The sequence below is a fragment of the Artemia franciscana genome, chromosome 4 (assembly GCF_032884065.1).
Source record: "Artemia franciscana chromosome 4, ASM3288406v1, whole genome shotgun sequence".
Taxonomy (NCBI): Eukaryota; Metazoa; Arthropoda; class Branchiopoda; order Anostraca; family Artemiidae; genus Artemia; species Artemia franciscana.
In genome coordinates, this window is record NC_088866.1 from 34,888,655 (window position 1) to 34,907,692 (window position 19,038).

The window sequence follows — 19,038 nt, forward strand, 5'->3', positions numbered from 1 at the left end:
TAGTGCCCTTTTCAAGTGACCAAAAAATTGGAGGGCACCTAGGCCCCCTCCCACGCTCATTTTTTCCCCAAAGTCACCGGATCAAAATTCTGAGATAGCCATTTTATTCACTATAGTCGAAAAACCTAATAACTATGTCTTTGGGGACGACTTACTCCCCCGCAGTCCCCGTGGGAGGGGCCGCAAGTTACAAACTTTGACCTGTGTTTATATATAGTAATGGTTATTGGGAAGTGTACAGACGTTTTCAGGGGGATATTTTTGGTTTGGGAGGGAGAGTTGAGGGGGGAGGGGTTACGTGGGAGGATCTTTCCATGGAGGAACTTCTCATGGGGGAAGAGACTTTCAATGAAGGGGGCGCAGGATTTTCTAGCATTATTAAAAAAAACAATGAAAAATAAATATGAAATTTTTTTCCTACTGAAAGTGAGGAGCAGCATTAAAACTTAAAACGAGCCGAAATTATTACGCATATGAGAGGTTTACCTCCTCGTAATACCTCGCTCTTTACGCTAAAGCATTTTTAGTAATTTCAACTATTTATTCTACGGCCTTTGTGATCCATTGGTCATTCTTAAGGAATTGGGACAAAATTTAAGCTCTATTCTAAAGAGTGAGGTATCGACGAGGGGAAAACCCCCTCATATACGCAATAAAAACATACGAATATAGAAGTTCGTTACATAAGTTAATTCGTAAGTTACGTATATTTTTTACTAATTTAAACATTCGTAAAAAATTAAAAGTTCTAGTTGCCTTTTTAAGTAATCAAAAAATTGGAGGGCATCTAGGCTTCTTCCCTCGCTCCTTTTTTCTCTAAATCTTCCGATTAAAACTTAGCCAAAAAAAATTAATATGCAAATTTCGTTTTAATTATTTATGTGCGGAGAGCCGAGATCAAAACATGTATTAATTCAAAAACGTCCAGAAATTAAATAAAAAACAAGTTTTTTTTTAAAATGAAAGTAAGGAGCGACGTTAATACTTAAAACGAACAAAAATTACTCCATGTATGAAAGGGACTTTTCCTCCTCAACGCCCCGCTCTTTACGCTAAAGTTTTTTACTGTTTTAAAAAATAGAGTTATGAGAAAGAGTCAAACTTTAGCGTAAAGAGCGGGGCGTTGAGGAGGAAAAGCCCCTTTCATATACGGAGTAATTTCTGTTCGTTTTAAGTATTAACGTCGCTCCTTACTTTCATTTAAAAAAACTTTTTTTTTATTTAATACACTAATGTCTTGAGGACACATATGCGATAAAGATTGTGTGACGACGTGGAAATTCAGGTGGTAAAATTTCAGGATTTAAAGGAACTATTTTTACGGGAATTATGTTATCACCAAGTATAGATTGAGAAATTAATGTTAATTTCCTGTAGTTTTCCAGTACCTCTTTGTAAACTTTTTAAAATGGTAGTTGTAGAGGAGGAAGCTGCCTTCCAATGGCAGTCCAGAGGAAAACTGGGGAATGTAAAAAGTGATTAAAAGGCCTAGAAATTGGATATTTGGATCTTAAAAATCAATTTACGAAATTCTTAACCCCTAGCCGCCTGGAAAAATTCTCTAATGTTCGATACGTCTCACTTTTGATGGCACTATGCCTGTTAGTAACAACTGCAAAGGATTGGCACATTTCTTGTTGTTGACGTATCGATTCATTATCTTGAGAGCCAGGAAGAAATATTTGCCTTCAAAAGAAGATTTTTTTAGAAAATGATGTGTTTTATTGTATGTTGTGTATTTTAATTTACCAATGTTATCTAATCATAACCATTTAACATAATTGTTTCATTTCAAGTACATAGATATAATAAATGTCAATCATTCAAGAAAAGTTAAACAAAATGATACTAAAATCAAACCATTTCCAAACACAACAAAAACGATCCCCTTATCAAATAAAAAAGAACTATCTTTTTCAGGCATTTAAGGCACCAGATCCGATCCCAAGTTTGTGCACTTCCAACATAATGTATTTTGAGGTAAGTTTTGTCAAAGTAGCATTTCGAAGCTCTCACCTGAGATTAGGTCGAATAACCAGTTAGCATAGTGTTAAACCAATTATCTTACTTACCAACTTAAACCAACTTACAAGGGTAAAGGGCGTACAAGAACAGTAGTGAAAATTGTGGAGATATTCCTTCAAATTATTTACTTTTGAAAAAAAAAAAAAAACAGTTTTGAATACCCTATTGTCGTTCGTTTTTGCATTTCACTTTTATTTTATTTTTGTTTATGGTTTATTTATGTGTTATAAATTAGAAGACGGTATTCTCCTGTATGAGGTACTATACTATCTCTATTTTTTTTCTATTTTCATGCTTATTAATTACAGCTTTACTTGCCTTATCTCTTCTTGGGCATGTTTCGTTTTTGGCCTTTTTCCTTGATCCTGGGCACAGGTGTTGGAATTTAAGCTAATCCTGGTACAAATAGACATATATGGTGTTCTAGCTTAGGTCTATTTGATATAAAAAATGAAAGTAGCAATACTAATGAAGTGTTGAAGCTATAAATAATCGCGTCAAGAAGACATAAGAAAGTTTACAACCGTTTAGTAAACAAAAGGAGAGGGGTTGTGACAAGAACAAATAGCAATTATAAAATAAATAATTCAAGGCAATACTAATAAACTGCTATAGTTGTGCATGCTAAATAATCTAGTTATAACCGATGCAGCATATGGTTTTAAGATGGCTCATAATTTAATCACATGATTAGATGAAACCTAAAATTTTGAAGTTTTAGTTTAGTATTCATTTTGATCTCTGTTTATTTAGATTAAACTTATTCCTGTATAACAATTTGTTCGTTCTGATGTTGAATTATTATTTAATTTTATTTGTTTTAGTTTTAGGTTTCAATATAGCTCTTCATGAAAAATTATCTGAAAATGAAACTTCATCTGAAAAATTATTTTTGAATGCTTTTTTTATTAATTTGTTTTGGGTTTTAATTGAGATATTATTATTATTCGTTAATTGCAGGAATATTGATTATCAACTTTTGGATTAAATGTGGCTGAATTTAACTTTTCAGCATTTTAGTTTGTACGATCATTTTTAATGTAATCATCATTTGCTATGGAATTTGGAGTGGATGTGGAGGGGGTTGGACGACTTTGGATTTACACAGAAAATTGTTTGTGCTGACGCACTTACCGTAGAAGCAGTTACTTTATTAAGGAAAATTTTGGGATCCTGCAAGATGAATACCTGATCGTTGCTGCGTACGACTGAGAATCAAGATCAAACAGTTCGTGGTAACGAACTGTAGTGAGGAGCGACCCGGCTCAATAGTAAACGAAACTCTAAAAAACGGAATTTTGATACTAAAAGATATATTAAAAGAATTGGATTTTTATGTAAGTTTCATTAAATTTAGTCTTACTCATGAAAAGTTACGAGCCTGAGAAAATTTACCTTATTTTGGAAAATAGGAGGAAACACCCCCTAAAAGTCATAGAAGCTTAAAGAAAATCACACCATCGCATTCAGCGTATCAGAGAACCCTATTGTAAAAGTTTCAAGCTCCGATTTACAAAAATGTGGAACTTCATATTTTTTGGCCAGAACATCGATCACGGGTGCGTGTTTATTTTCTATTTACTTATTACTTTTTTTTCCAGGGATCATCGTATCGGCCAAGTGGTCCTAGAACGTCGCAAGAGGGCTCATTCTAACAGAAATAAAAAGTTCTAGTTCCCTTTTTAAGTGACTAAAATAGTCAAAAAACTTAATAACTATGTCTTTACGTATGCCTTACTCCCTCACAGTCCCCAGGGGAGGGGCTGCAAGTTACAACCTTGACCAGTGTTTACATACAGTAATGGTTAATGGGAAGTGTACAGACGTTTTCAGGGGGATTTTTTGGGTTTAGGGGGGGGGGGGGTTAAGGGGAAAGGGCTATGTGGAAGGATCTTTCCTTGTAGGAATATGTAATGGGGAAGAGAAATTTCATAAAGAGGGTGCAGGATTTTCTAGCATTATTATAAAAAAAAACAATGAAAAAATAAATATGAAATTTTTTTCAACTGAAAGTAAGGAGGAGCATTAAAACTTAAAACGAAGAGAGATTATTACGCATATGAGGGGTTCTTCTCCTCCTAAATACTTTGCTCTTTACGCTAAGTATTTTAGTAATTTCAACTATTTATTTGTTATTTATTTATTTCAGAAAAGGCCTTTCTGATTCAGGAGTCAATCTTAAAGAATTGGGACAAAATTTAAGCTTTATTGTAAAGAGCGAGTATTAACGAGGGACAAATCCCTTCGTATACATAATAAAAATATACGAATATAGAAGTTCGTTACGTAAGTCAATTCTTAAGTTACGTATATTTTTCATTAATTCGTTAAAAATTATAAGTTCTAGTTGCCTTTTTAAGCAACCGAACAATAGGAGGGCAACTAGGCCTCCTCCTCCACCCCTTTTTCTCAAATTCGTCTGATCAAAACTAAGAGAAAGTCATTTAGCCAAAAAAAAAGAATTAATATGCAAATTTCATTTTGATAATTTTTGTACGGAGAGCCAAAATCAAACATGAATTAATTCAAAAACGTTCAGAAAATAAATAAAAAAAAAACTAGTTTTTTAACTGAAAGTAAGGAGCGACGTTAAAACTTAAAACGAACAGAAATCACTCCGTGTATGAAAGGGGCTGTTCCCTTCTAAACGCCCCGCTCTTTACACTAAAGTTTTTTACTGTTTAATAAATTAGAATTGAGAGAAAGTGTCAAACTTTAGCGTAAAGAGTGTGGTGTTCAGTAGGGAACAGCTCCTTTCATACACGGAGCAATTTCTGTTCGTTTTAAGTTTTAATGTTCCTTACTTTCAGTTTAAAAAACTATTTTTTTTTATTTAATGTCATCCTTGTGGCACACTTGGACAGATCTATAGATTTCACTACTGAGAAAGAAGAGCAGTGGTCTCAAGCCACCTGGGCATAATTTTTTGGAGAAATCAGGCGAGAAAATTGCACCTTATCGGACACCCTTTAAGACAGGTACAAACTTTCGCCAAGGAATGGGAGGCACAATTTTATGGCACTTGGTATCGACCAAGTGACATATTAAATAAAAAAAACTTTTTTTTTTAACTGAAAGTATGGAGCGACTTTAAAACTTAAAACGAACAGAAATTACTCCGTATATGAAATGGTTTGTCCCCTCCGCAATCCCTCGCTCTTTACGCTAAAGCTTCTAATTGTTTTAAAAAGTAGAATTGTGGAAAAGAGTCAAACGTAGGCCCCCTTTCCCACCCTCATTTTTTCCAATTTTTTGTCCCAAAATTTTGGGATAGCCATTTTGTTCCGCATAGTCGAAAACCATAATAACTATGTCTTTGGGGATGAATTACTCCCCCACAGTCCCTGGAGGAGGGGGTGCAAGTTACAAACTTTGACCAGTGTTTACATACAGTAATCGTTATTGGGAAGTGTACAGACGTTTTCAGGGGGATTTCTTTGGTTTGGGGTGGGGTTGAGGGGATGGGGATATGTGGGAAAATCTTTCCTTGGAGGAATATGTCTTGGGGGACGAGAAATTCAATGAAAAGGGCGCGGGATTTTTTAGCATTACTATAAAAAAAACAATGAAAAAATAAACATAAAAATTGGTTGTCCCCTCCGCAATCCCTCGCTCTTTACGCTAAAATTTGAATCTTTGCCACAATTCTACTCTTTAAAACAATCAAAAACTTTAGCGTAAAGAACGAGGGATTGCGGAGGGGACAACCAATTTCATATACGGAGTAATTTCTGTTCGTTTTAAGTTTTAATGTCGCTCCTTACTTTCAGTTAAAAAAACTAGTTTTTTATTTAATATATTTAGAATCAGCGTGAAAATTCGATTCTTTTGATGTATCTTTTAGCATCAAAATTCCGTATTTTAGAGTTTCGTTTACTATTGAGTCGGGTCGCTCCTTACTACACTTCGTTACCACGAACTGTTTGATAGCGATCGCAAATTCTGTCGGTCTGTCTGTTTGTCCCGGTTTTGCTAGTTAAGGCACTTCCAGGTGAGCTAGGACGATGAAATTAGGCCGGCGTATCAGCAACCAGACCAGATTAAATTAGAAATTGTTGTTTCTCCGATTCGACCATCTGGGAGGGAGTGGGGGACGGTTGAATCGGAAAAATTAGAAAGAATGAGGTATGCTTAACTTGCGAACGGGTGATCGGATCTTAATTAAATTTGATACTTAGAAGGATATCGTGTCTCAAAGCTCTTATTTTAAATCCCGACCAAATCCTGTGATATCGGGGGGAGTTGGGGGGGGGATAAAATCTTGGAAAACGCTTGAGAGTGGAGGGATCGGGATGAAACTTGGTGGGGAAAATAAGCAGAAGTCCTAGATACATGATTGACATAACCGGAACGGATCTTATCTATTTGGGGGAGTTGGGGGGGGGGGGGTTAATTCTGATTAATTCTGAAAAAAAAGGTATTTTTAACTTATGATGAAGTAATCGGATCTTAATGAAATTTCATGTTTAGAAGGACATCGTAACTCAGATCTCTTATTTTAAATCCAGACCGGATCCAGCATCTTGAGGGGGTGGGACCGGAAATCTTGGAAAACGCTTAAAGCGGAGAGTTCAGGATGAAACTTGGTGGAAAGAATTAGCCCAAGACCAAGATACGTGACTGACATAACCAGACTGGATCTGCTCTCTTTTATGGAGTTGGGGGGGGGGAGTAACTCGGAAAAATTGGAAATAATGAGGCATTTGTAACTACGAAGGGGTGATCAGATCTTAATGAAATTAGATATTTAGAGGGATCTTGTGGTTTAGAGCTCTCATTTTAAATTCCAACCAGATCCAGTGACATTGGGGGGAGTTGGAGGGAGAAACCGGAATTCTTGGAAAACGTGAAAATTGAGGTATCTTTATCTTACGAATGGGTGATCAGATCTTAATGAAACTTAATATATAAATGGATCTTATCTCTCAGGTGCTTCATTTTCAATTCGAATCGGGTCCGGGGACATGGGGGGCTGGAGGGGGAAACAGAAATCTTGGAAACCATAAATCTTGGAAAACGTGATTTTCATAATTGGAACTGATTCGTAGTTAATTCGGAAAAATTAGAAAAATTGAGGTATTTTTAACTTTAGAACGGGTGACCGGATCTTAATGAAATTTGATATTTAGAAGGAACTCATGTCTCAGAGCTCTTATTTCAAATCCCGACCAGATCTGTTGACATGGGGGGAGTTGGGGGGGGAAACCAGAAATCTTGGAATACGCTTATAAATGTCGTAGACTCGGAATTGATGTATCCAGACTGGATCCGCTTTCTTTGGGGGAGTTAGGGGGTTGGGATCAGTGCTTTGGCGAGTTTGGTGCGGACGATGAAAATTGGTAGGTGTATAAGGTAGCTGCACAAATTGACTTGATAAAGTCGTTTTCCCCGATTTGACCATCTGGGGGGCTGAAGGGAGAGGAAAAATTAAAAAATTGAGATATTTTTTAACTTACGAGTGGGTTATCGGATCTTAATGAATTTTGATATTTAGAAGGGCCTCGTGACTCAGAGCTCTTATTTTAAATCCCAACCGGCATTAAGCCTCTGATTTTCCTTTTAAAGCAATCTATTGAGTTTTAGAATTTTGCTAGAGCTCATACCATATGAGTTCTTGGCTCTTCCGACCTCGTCACAAGTGCCATATGAGCTCTTAGCTAATTTTATGTTCACCTTAAATCTATTTTGTATTGAAAGTTGCAAATTTTCAGTGCTGTTGTTTCATTTCGTGACTCCCATCTGAACGACATGGGGGCTGCTCATTGCTCATAGACCTCACCGACATACAGGGTGGAAAATTTTCATAATTACTTTTCTTGGGGACAATCATTTATAGACTTGTTACTATCTGGGGACTTGCCTTTTCACACCACTAGGAAGCACTGGTTGTAGTTTCCTTGGAAGTATTGGATTTGCTTTAGATTTCCGTTTTCTTTCAGGGTATTTACTATAGAAAGGGTGACATAGTCTCTCTAACGGATATAGACGGTGGAATATTTTACGCTCAAATTCGAGGATTTATGCAAGACCAGTATTGTGAAAAAAGTGCAGCCATCACATGGTTGTTACCAGTAGATAGTGCACCTCCGCCTGAGCTTGAATTTAATCCAAACTACTATGTTTGTGGTGAGCTTTACTTACTTTCTTTAGATTCTAATAACCAATTATAAAGCTAGTTAATTTTATAGCAATATAATCTTTTTTAACTGTAGAAATGACAAATTATTAAGTTATATGTATTTAGGCTAGCTTTTTGGTTTTTATCCCCCCTCCTTTAGGCTACGGGTAAAATGATAGTCTTGTAACTATAATGCTGACTTGGAGAGGGGTGGGAGACATTTTTCCCAGGGCTTTGGTTTAGATCTGAAAAGAGTTATCTTTTCGACACAAATATTCTATATCTTGTTCTTTTAGCATATCTTTCTTTCCTATTTTTTTAGAGGGGGTTTCAAATACGTTTGTTGGCTATATGCCGGAATTGTGACAGTATTATTTAGTTGGCTTCTATGTAACCACTATGTAGGTATTTGAACAATCGGGAATACCACCATTGTTACTGTGGTGCATACTCTGACCAAAATCAGAATAACCATAGAGGTTAGAACTATAGGGTACTCTTTAGTCTAAAGACGTCTAGAGAAACTCAAATTCGGGATCAAACTGAATTACTGCTACCTCGACCTGGTATAGCTCAATAATTCCCCTCAAACAACAAAAGAAAGATAAAACTAAAAAAAAATTCAAACGAGACTGCGGCCACTAGAGAGGAAAGAGATAAAAGAATGATATTACGCGGATATTTCGCCTGTATCTAAACTGGGCGTCCTCAGCACAAGATAAAAAGAAAAAACACTAAACTAAAGTTTACTTAACTTAGTTTCAATTTTATAAGTTCTCCCTTAGTTGCTTTGATGTTCTCATTGAAGTAACTCTAATAGCTTTTTTTCCCTACGTGCATCAGTAGCAACAATTACATTTATTATTATTGGTGGTGGTTTTATTTGTTTTTAGTTTAATGTTTTTTTCTTTTTATCTTGTGATGAGGACGCCTAGTTTAGATACAGGCGAAATATCCGCGTTATTTTAGCCTTTCCTCTCTTTTCTCTCTACTGGCCGCAGTTTCGTTTGAAGTTTTTAGTTTTATCTCTCTTTGTTGTTTGTTGTCATGGCTGGCCAGTTCGGTTTAAGAACTTTCATTCGTCAAATCCCCTCAAGCTGTCATACTTGAACAGAGTTAACAAAGTGGCTTACGCCACGGGAAAAAGTGAACAGGATTTACAACTGCCAGAAACCGCAATTATTATCAGATAAATGTCCTTTTGTTGTTTTATAATTTATCTATTCCCCATAAGCTTATTACATTTTTTCCGTTGAGAATTATTTACATCAGTCAAGATTTGTTGATTAGTTACGATTTGGAAATTTGCAGGTGTCGATGACTCACTTCACTAAGGGACGGGGTGTTCTTGTAGTCTGGTGCTGTGGGGTCGGGAGGCGGAACGGTAATTCATTCGGCTGAATGGTGTGTCGCTCTCAGTTAGTCAGAACACCGGAGGGTAAACGCCCATTGTAATTACCATAGGAAGATTCTTGTTTATGTTCAGGGTTGCCACCGAGGTTACGTTTGTTACATTTTTGAAAAATCAATAACTTGCTCACTTTTTTGAGCAATCTATTTTTCCCCATGAACAAAACTCAACTGTTTCCGATTTATTCACTCTGTTATGAGTACAGACATTTTTTCGTACAGCATTGGGTAGCATTCGTAGCATCTTCAATTATTGAAGTGACAAACGCTCATCATTCGGACCATCATTCTCAATGTTGAGGAAGCGAACAGATTTTGCAGTCAGTGTTTCGTTCAGTCAATATTCATACTAACATTATACAGGGAAGAAATACGCCGAAGTCAGATAGAAAAAATTATAATAAAAAACATGAGTAAATAATAATAGAATTAATTTTCTTTATATTTTTTAAAATAAGGGATTATAAAATAAGGAATGTATTGTTATTTGAGGGACAGTAAATTTAGTTGTAAACTCTATAGCTTGCTAATAGTTTAGTGCTTTATTTAATTAATAAAATGTTTTTGCCTGACGTTTGTCTTTTGTTGAATTTTCAGAATAATCTAGTTTAACTGTTTACACCCCCTCCCCCTAGAATGCGTGTACATAATCCAAGTTTAAAATTAGCTGCTTTTTATGTGGCAATATGAACAGCCGACACTTAGAAACAACTGAAAAATAGTGGAAACTGTCAAAGTGAGACAAACTTTGGTTATAACCAGGGCTATATCCAAGCATGTGGAGGAGTGTGTGGGATAGTTAAGCCAGATTTATGTATTTTATGCAATTTCCAAATATCATAGTCGCTTTTCTGATATTTTACCCCCCCCCCCATCTGATAATCCCTGGTATAACTCTAATATTATGTTTCATTGTTGTGTTCTATGTCGTGATGGCATTCTTCGTTGTTAATATGGGTTTTTGCAATCTGGGCTTTGATGAAATTCAGCTTTGCTGAATTTGAATATAAGTAGTGTTTAAAATGAAGTTGATAATAATGGAAGCAACCATAATAATCTGATTAATAGATACATTCTGCGTATTATAATGTAAGAATTTCATTGTTTTACTATATTCTTTTAGTTCTTTATATTACCAGACTTGTGTTTGGGTCTATCCAGGGATTGGTTTGTATTGTCAGATTAATACCATGATATTTGAAAATAGCATAAAATAAGGAATTTGATGGTAACATTTTTTTTTATTCAAATTAATCTTGTGATTTTCTATTTAAATCTCTTTTTTATCTAGATAACCCGGCCTAGATCTTTATAAGGTAGGCTATTGGTCTGCTTATAAACTGATCAACATGATGATTAGCGTTTGAATCTGTTGCCGACCATTTCATTGAATGATGGATTATCACTAATTTTTATAAGATACCATTCTTCGAACGACAGGACAAGAGTGCTGTCAGTCTTTATTTGGGTCTGGTCGATCCAAAATTAAAATTATTTTACTTATTTCTTAAGTTTACTTGTTTCAATGAAATTACATTGGTGGATATTTTTTAAGTTTAGGGGGAAAACTGTCCTCCCCCCTTCTAAGTACCGTTCTCGATAGTGAAATACATGGATAGATTTTTCCTATCATAAGTTTCGTCTCTATGCGCTTGAACGTTATGAAACTTTTCTATTCTATGGTAACTTTGCTTGTGTTTCCAGTTCTATTTTGCGATTTGTAATTAATTTTAAGTTTTTCTCTGATTGTATTCTGATTATTCGTTTTTTTTCTAACACAGGCCAAAGTAAAGAGTTTTGTAGCTGACACATTTCTTTAGGAGTATTAACCTCTTGAGTTGAGTCGGGAATGCCTTGAGAAAGAAGGTACCCAGAAATACGTCGCTGTAGAATAAGAAGGGCTTACCTACAGGTATAACTTACCCGTTTGGTTATACCTCAGTGTACATGCCTCTCCAAATTAGCTCCTAAGTGGGATGGTTTGAGGTGGCTTCAGAGCTCTATCAACTATAGGCAATATCAGCTCAGAGCAATTATAAACACGAGTTTTCTCTGGTATAGTGTTTCTAGGCTATGCAAGTAGCTTACTGTCGTAATTTTCTACAGGTATTCTCATTTGGCGTGTTGTATGTGCCACAGTAATACTACTGGCACACCTAAATATCAAACTCTCAGTAATGTAAATACAGAAACTGAATTATTGATCAAGAGTCACAAAATATACTGAACTCTAATCACAATCCTCTTCTCAAGAGCTTGTACACAGAAAATATTAATTTAGCGTTCTAACTTATTGCGGACGAGAATACAGCCACCCAAACAAAAATAATGTATGGACGTTCCACCTTGAACCCTCGTATAACTAAATTCATCAAAAAATACTAAAGATGGTATAGACTGAGGGGAATACTCATAGCCAGATACCGTTTTTGGACAGTAATCTTATTAACTAATTGCGTCAAGAAGACATAAGACAGTTTGCAACCGTTGTTTAACCTTGAAATTTCTCTTAGATAATACTCGTATACACTTTTTTTTTTTTTTTTTTTTTTTTTTTTTTTTTTTTTTTTTTTTTTTTTTTTTTTTTTTTTTTTGCAAAAGGTTGGGAGCGATCTGATACCCTCCTGTAAGTTGTATCTTCAGTCCAGAAACTCGGAAAGCTGTTTGGTGGCGTAAATTAAATTTTTAGAGACGTATATGTTTAATTTAAACCTAGGAAGGAATAAGCTACTGTCTTCAATCTTAGCTTAAATAAGAATAAAACAAATCATGTATTGCTCACAATCTAGTTCACATGTCATAGGTAGCGAAGTTGTATCTAGTATTTACTAATGAAGCTGGAACCATTGACCTCTCAATTTAGGACCAAAGAATATTAAAACCCTTCAAAAAAGGAAATTAAAGTATAATTTAGTGGAACCCATTTTCAATTGTGAAATGTCGTCGGACAAATAGATTGAAATCCAAGTAACTGGAATGGGTTTACCTTTCTTTTGATTTATCCGGAGCGGTGTACAACGTCCATAAAGTCAAAGATTTAGCTGTTTGAAGCCCAAAAAGTCACTGAAAATGCGCAGAAGTATTCTTCTGGTTTTGGAGGGCGAGGAGGTGGACGTACAGATCTGTAGAAAATTGACAAATAGATATATGAAGAAGTAAATTTTATTATTTGCTGCATGCCTCCCTAGAACAATAATGGACAGATAAGGTAGTGCTTTTATTTAAGAACTTAACCAAAAAAGTTAATTGTTGAGTAAGGTATTTTTTATATTCTTATATTTGGAAGAACCATCCAAACTATTGATAACATATCATGGATAACAGATGCATCAAATTTCCTATAAATTACGGCTTATTTTTGAATTAGCTTAAGTGTTTGTTGGATGGCAGTAACAAAGTATAATTTAGCGTTTTGTGAAACAGGGAGAAAAATACTTTTCCACTTCACCCAAACTGAAAGTTCTAACTCAATTCCTGAGCCACGAGACAAAACAGACTATACCTTTCAAACTTTGCATAAGATCGATCATTTTTTTTATGAAAACCCAGTAGTGAGCTATATTCACTTCCTTTTAGGCAAAAACGCCTGCTCACTTGTGAGCCTCTAAAAACCAACTGACTGATCTGATTGTAAAGTTTCTAAGTTTCGCGGAATCTGTTACCTGTTACGCGTTCCCATGTTAGCATCGCATCAAAGGTTACGAATTACCTATTGGCTGGTAAGTATTAGAGACATTGCCGACTGTATATAATAAATAGTCTCGGCTTTAGACGCTTGGTAATTCACAAGCCAAAATCACTCGCTGCAAGAGCACTCCACAGGAAATAATTGTCGTACTATTTTGCAAAAGAAAAAGTATTTTCCGTCCAATTTGGGATCTCGTTCTAATTGCAGTGTTAGCGTTGTATCTGATGGCTAAGTAAAAATCACCTGATGAAACACTTAGCTAGTCAGAAAGGCCGAATTTGTAATTTGAGTTTTAAGTATTAAGGATAATATCTACGAAGTACTACCAGCAAAATGGAACCTTATGTTAATAGCGTTTTTCATAAATAAACATTTATTTTTTAGGTCCAGAGGAGGATGTACCACGAAAGCTGGAGTATATGACTTTTGTTATGCATGCTCCGTCCGACTACTTTTATGATGAATCACAGCCTTACAAAGAATACCCCCGGAGAGGGGTCATTTATCAAAGACTTCGTTCTGCAAAACGCGTTATTAAGCATAATGACATTAAAGAAGGAAAATTAGTCATCCCAGAAGTATCTGCCCTGCAAGCATACGAAAAAAGTAGAAATGCCGATGGAAAATATGAAGATAACATTTCAGAGCCTGTCGTATTAAAGGAAATGGGGCATTTTGCCAATACTGAAGGTAATAACTCTGTGCTTAATGATGACAAGGAAGTTGGCCCTGTCACTAATGATAATGTTGTTAAAAAAGATGATAATGATACACAAAAAACAGAGAAAGCAAGAAGAAATGAAGTTAAACCATGTATAGATAGTCTTCAAATTTCAGCTGATTTAAATACTGAATCTGACATCGTTAATGAGCGACTAACTTCTTTCCAGAAAGAGGAGGATGAACTCAAACCTTCTTTTAAAGAAATAAATGAAAATAAGAATGTAATTGGGTCTAAATCAGAAAATGAGGAAGAAGCGCTTAGTGATGAGCGACTAGAAGTGAAAGATTGCACTTCTAGTGTCAGCATTGATTCAGTTTTAATCTGTAGTGAGGAAATGAGCCCCTCGGAAGAGAGTATGGATATCCAGGAGCAAGAAGCTAACTCAGGAATTGTTTAAATCCTTTGCTCCTAATATTGTTTTGTACCTTTTGTTAAAGAAGACGGTTAATGTAGGAGTCAAGTTGGGTCCAAAACAGAGGTAAAAGGCAAATAAGCCCGAAACTGTTCTTCTAGTGGTGAAAGTGGTCGAGTTTTCACCTGTAGTGAGGAAATGTGACCCTTTGAAGAGAGTATGAACATTATGAACATTCAATAATAAGAAGTTAACTCATAAATTTTATTGACCCTTTGCTTCCATATATTGTTTTAAGAGTAAAGCTAAGTTTGGATAGAAGGCAGTTATTTTTTCACTGAAAAAATACTAAGGAACATCACCATGCGAGCTTCTGCTGATTGAAATTCCTGAAAAATGAAATATTTAAGAAACACTGTCTTGACTACCTACCTAAATGAGAATAGCAAAAAAATATTTTTCCACGGCATAGATAGGAAGTTTTTTTTCAATTAAAATCTGCAGGTCTGTAAATAAATTAACAACTCTTATTGAAACAAGGCAAACCGGGTGTTTGCCCACTTCGAAAGATTCTTTTCGTTGAGTGATGAAAAAACAGCTGACGAAACGAAATTCTACTATTGCTAGAACCTAGCTTAAATTAATTTCAAGTACAAAATACTGGTGAAAGTGAGTTGTGGCATTTAATGATTTTTTTTCATAAATAAAAGTAACAGCTTTTCTTGCATCTTGTCTGTTTATGCAAATAGGCAATTATTGGGTGAACATTTGCTTGTGCGAACCAACCCTAATTTCCTAAGCATCTTCTAAAATTGTTGTCATATAATGGTAAATATTCATTGTCTGGACAATCTCTCTCTAATATTTTGGAGCTAGTTAAGTGTAAACTTTTATATTTCCTTCTGATTTGATATTTGAGCTGATCCGAGGTTGTTTCATTCACCTGTCTCTTCAAGTTTTGTTAAACTCTAAAGAAACATTGTTCTTATGTGGATTTGATCAAACAGTTCGTGGTAACGAACTGTAGTAAGGAGCGACCCGGCTCAATAGTAACCAAAACTCTAAAAAATAGAATTTTGATGCCAATACATACATCAAAAGAATCGCATTTTAATGCTGATTTTAAATATATAAGTTTCATCAAGTTTAGTCTTACCCATCAAAAGTTACGAGCCTGAGAAAATTTGCGTTATTTTAGAAAATAGGGGGAAACGCCCCCTAGAAGTCATAGAATCTTTACGAAAATCACACCATCAGATTCACCGTATCAGAGAACCCTACTGTAGAAGTTTCAAGCTCCTATCTACAAAAATGTGGAATTTTGTATTTTTTGCCAGAAGGCAGATCACGGATGCGTGTTTATTTGTTTTTTTGTTGTTTTTTTTTTTCTTTTTCCCAGGGGTGATCGTATCGACCCAGTTGTCCTAGAATGTTGCAAGAGGGCTCATTTTAACGGAAATGAAAAGTTCTAGTGCCCTTTTTAAGTGACCAAAAAAATTGGAGGGCACCTAGGCCCCCTCCCAAGCTAATTATTTTACCAAAGTCAACAAATCAAAATTCTGAGATAGCCATTTTATTCAGCGTAGTCGAAAAACCTTATAACTATGTCTTTGGGGACGACTTACTCCCCCACAGTCCCCGTGGGAGGGGCAACGAGTTACAAACTTTGACCAGTGCTTACATATAGTAATGGTTATTGGGAAGTGTACAGGCGTTTTCAGGAGGATTTTTCTGGTTGGGGGAGGGGTTGAGAAGAGGGGGATATGCTGGGGGAACTTTCCATCGATAGTTTGTCATGGCGGAAGAAAATCTCCATGAAGGGAGCGCAGGATTTACTAGCATTATTTAAAAAAAATGAAAAAATAAATATGAAAAAGTTCTTTCAGCTGGAAGTAAGGAGCAGCATTAAAACTTAAAACAAACAGAAATTATTACCCATTTGAGGGGCTCACCTCCTCCTAATACCTCGCTCTTTACGCTAAAGTATTTTTAGTAATTTCAACTATTTATTCTACAGCTTTTGTGATTCTGGGGTCATTCTTAATGAATTGGGACAAAATTTAAGCTTTAATGTAAAGAGCGAGGATCTGACAAGGGGGGAACCCCCTCATATATGTAATAAAAATATGAGAATACAAAAGTTCTTTACTTAAGCTAATTTATAAGTTACGTAAATCTTTTACTAATAAAAGTATTCGTAAAAAATCAAAAATTCTAGTTGCCTTTTTAATTAACCAAAAAACCGGAGGGCAACTAGGCTTCCTCCCCCGCTCTTTTTTTCTCAAAATCATTCGATCAAAATTATGAGAAAGCCATTTAGCCAAAAAAAAAAAAAAATGCAAATTTTGTTTTAATTATTCCTCTGCGGAGAGCCAAAATCAAAACATGCATTGATTCAAAAACGTCCAGAAATTAAATAAAAAAAAAAGTTTTTTTAACTGAAAGTAAGGAGCGACATTAAAACTTAAAACGACCAGAAATTACTTCGTATATGAAAGAGGCTGCTTCCTCATCAACGCCCCGCTCTTTACGCTAAAGTTTTTTACTGTTTTAAAAAGAATAATTGAGAGAAAGAGTCAAACTTTAGCGTAAAGAGCGAGGCGTTGATGAGGAAGCAGCTTCTTTCATATACGAAGTAATTTCTGGTCGTTTTAAGTTTTAATGTCGCTCCTTACTTTCAGTTAAAAAAACTTGTTTTTTTTATTTAATCTCTAATTAAAGGGCTTGTAGATCTGCTTTAGAATTAGTCCATAAATAACCGTATTTCGTCTAGTTTAACTTGTTGAAACAGAGGAGGCTTCTAAGAAATTAGCCTGTTGACCATTTGTCAGTGCCCCCCCCCTTGGAAATGTGTCCCTCTGGTAAAATTTGCTGGCGGCAGTCTTGATGCTGACCTGTTAGTATACACTACGCTTCAGAATGACAGCTGGCTAAATAGTTTTACAATTACATGTATATGCATTATAAGTCGCAATAACCACATATATTGTGGATCAATGTTAACGGTCAGTCCTAAGTGCCGAAAAAAAAAATTGAAAAAGAAAACAAAACGTCAAGAGAATGTACGACTACTTGCCTTTTGACTTTCTAGAAGGTCGTTTGTTTGTTTAGTCTTAATCACAAATTTATTTAAGAGTATGTTGTTGAGTTGGCGTTTTCCCGTTGTACTAAAATGATGTCAATAGAAAGGTTGCATCCCAAGCAACCAAGATAAAATTACTACCTGGGATATGATCAAGCCCGGGTACTCCTAATCAAGTAGGGTAAATCGTGCCTTACGATCACAAATTTTATATTTTGATTCTAAAATTTCCGATTGTGTGCTTTCAAAAGTACAAAACATGATTTCAAATATTCTCAGTACCGTGAGCTAGAGAATATATAAAGTGAAATAAAGGCATATAAATAACAGATAAAATTTTTGATCAAGATTGTAAAAAAAAAATATAAACACTGAAAAACGTCCATTAATTTGACAATGTCTTCCAGAAACCTTTGTCAACGGAAAAAAAAGATAGAATAGAAACCAGGCTAAACAGAAAACACATAAAGTGAAACATGGCTTTAAGAAGCGAAAGCTTGGAGGAACAGCTTCTGATAGTCCTCTCTGAAAGTCTGTAAAACTCCACTTCAGCTTGAGCAAATAGCCGTCAGAATTTGGGTCGTATAGTAAAATTTGAAGACTATTTCGACCTTTTAAAAGCTTAAAAGTAGTAGGAGGCTAAGCAGTTCCCCCTTGCTCCCTTCTTTGCCACTGGAAACCCCTGAAGCCCTAAATTGCAGTAGATCAAAATTGTTGAGAAAAGTACATTGCTCAGAAAGGTAAAAATGTCTGAAAAGTGTATCTTTAGAAGGGATACAACCGACGAAGCATAAGGAGCAGTGATCCCAAACTTTTCGATTGACTCGCTCTTTATGAATTCGTTAGTATAAAAGACGGGCAGCGTGTTGAAATTGCTATATTGCGAAGATTTCAAATGCATAAAATTGAAGGTACAAACTGGGTTTGTAACCGCTCTACCCCCCCTCCCTTCCTCTTCCTAAGCCGTCAGATTTTTAAAAGAAATTAGGCATACCATACCTTGTTTAAACCGGACACCTTTTCAGTCTTTGTAGGGCTTAAAAGTTGTGTGCAGCTCCTTGATGCCGACATTAATTAAGCTCCAGCTACGAATCAACTTCAGTCAGAGACAAGATGAGTCCAAACTACAGAATTTTGCAAAAACGGCAAACAAACTTGGTGCATAAACAATTTTGGTGACACGCTAGAAAACGAGCTAAATCCCTACTCAATGGAGCTTGGACCTACGAACGAGCTAAGTTTCAATTCGGTGAAAAACAGGCAGGCCTTAAGTCACCGCAAAAACGAGGAAAGTCCCGCATCACAAAATTAGTTGTGAAGTTTTAGTGGTATTTTGTAAAACAAGCTAATTTTTAACTTTTTTGTAAAAGAAAGACCTGAGTTTAAGCTGTTTCCTTAGCTCGGTGCAAGAACAAATTCATGTCCAAGCTATTGTGCTTACTCGACGCGAAATATACTAAGTCCTCACTTATGCGTCAGCATAAGTGATTGAGTCCTGCGTTAACTTGTTCTCTAGTATTTTACCTAAAATCCGGAGCTTGTAATTTACACCGAGTCAGAACCTAGTGCATTCTTGCTTCAAACCATGGCTTAGTTCATGCTTACACCGAGCTAGGACTTTTGTGTGTTTGTTCAGCGT

The 19,038-nt window shown here is 35.6% G+C and overlaps 1 protein-coding gene across 1 annotated transcript in view; it reads left to right on the top strand.

Annotated features, from left to right (window-relative positions):
* LOC136026347 (uncharacterized) overlaps positions 1–15,044 on the top strand; it is a 35,299-nt gene extending 20,255 nt beyond the window's left edge. The window contains exons 3-5 of the mRNA XM_065702859.1: positions 1,921–1,980; positions 7,965–8,151; positions 13,626–15,044. Of these exons, the coding sequence (XP_065558931.1) occupies positions 1,921–1,980; positions 7,965–8,151; positions 13,626–14,362 (984 nt within the window). The 3' untranslated portion in view covers positions 14,363–15,044. The remainder of the gene's footprint in view (positions 1–1,920; positions 1,981–7,964; positions 8,152–13,625) is intronic.
* The last annotated feature ends 3,994 nt before the right edge of the window (positions 15,045–19,038 follow it).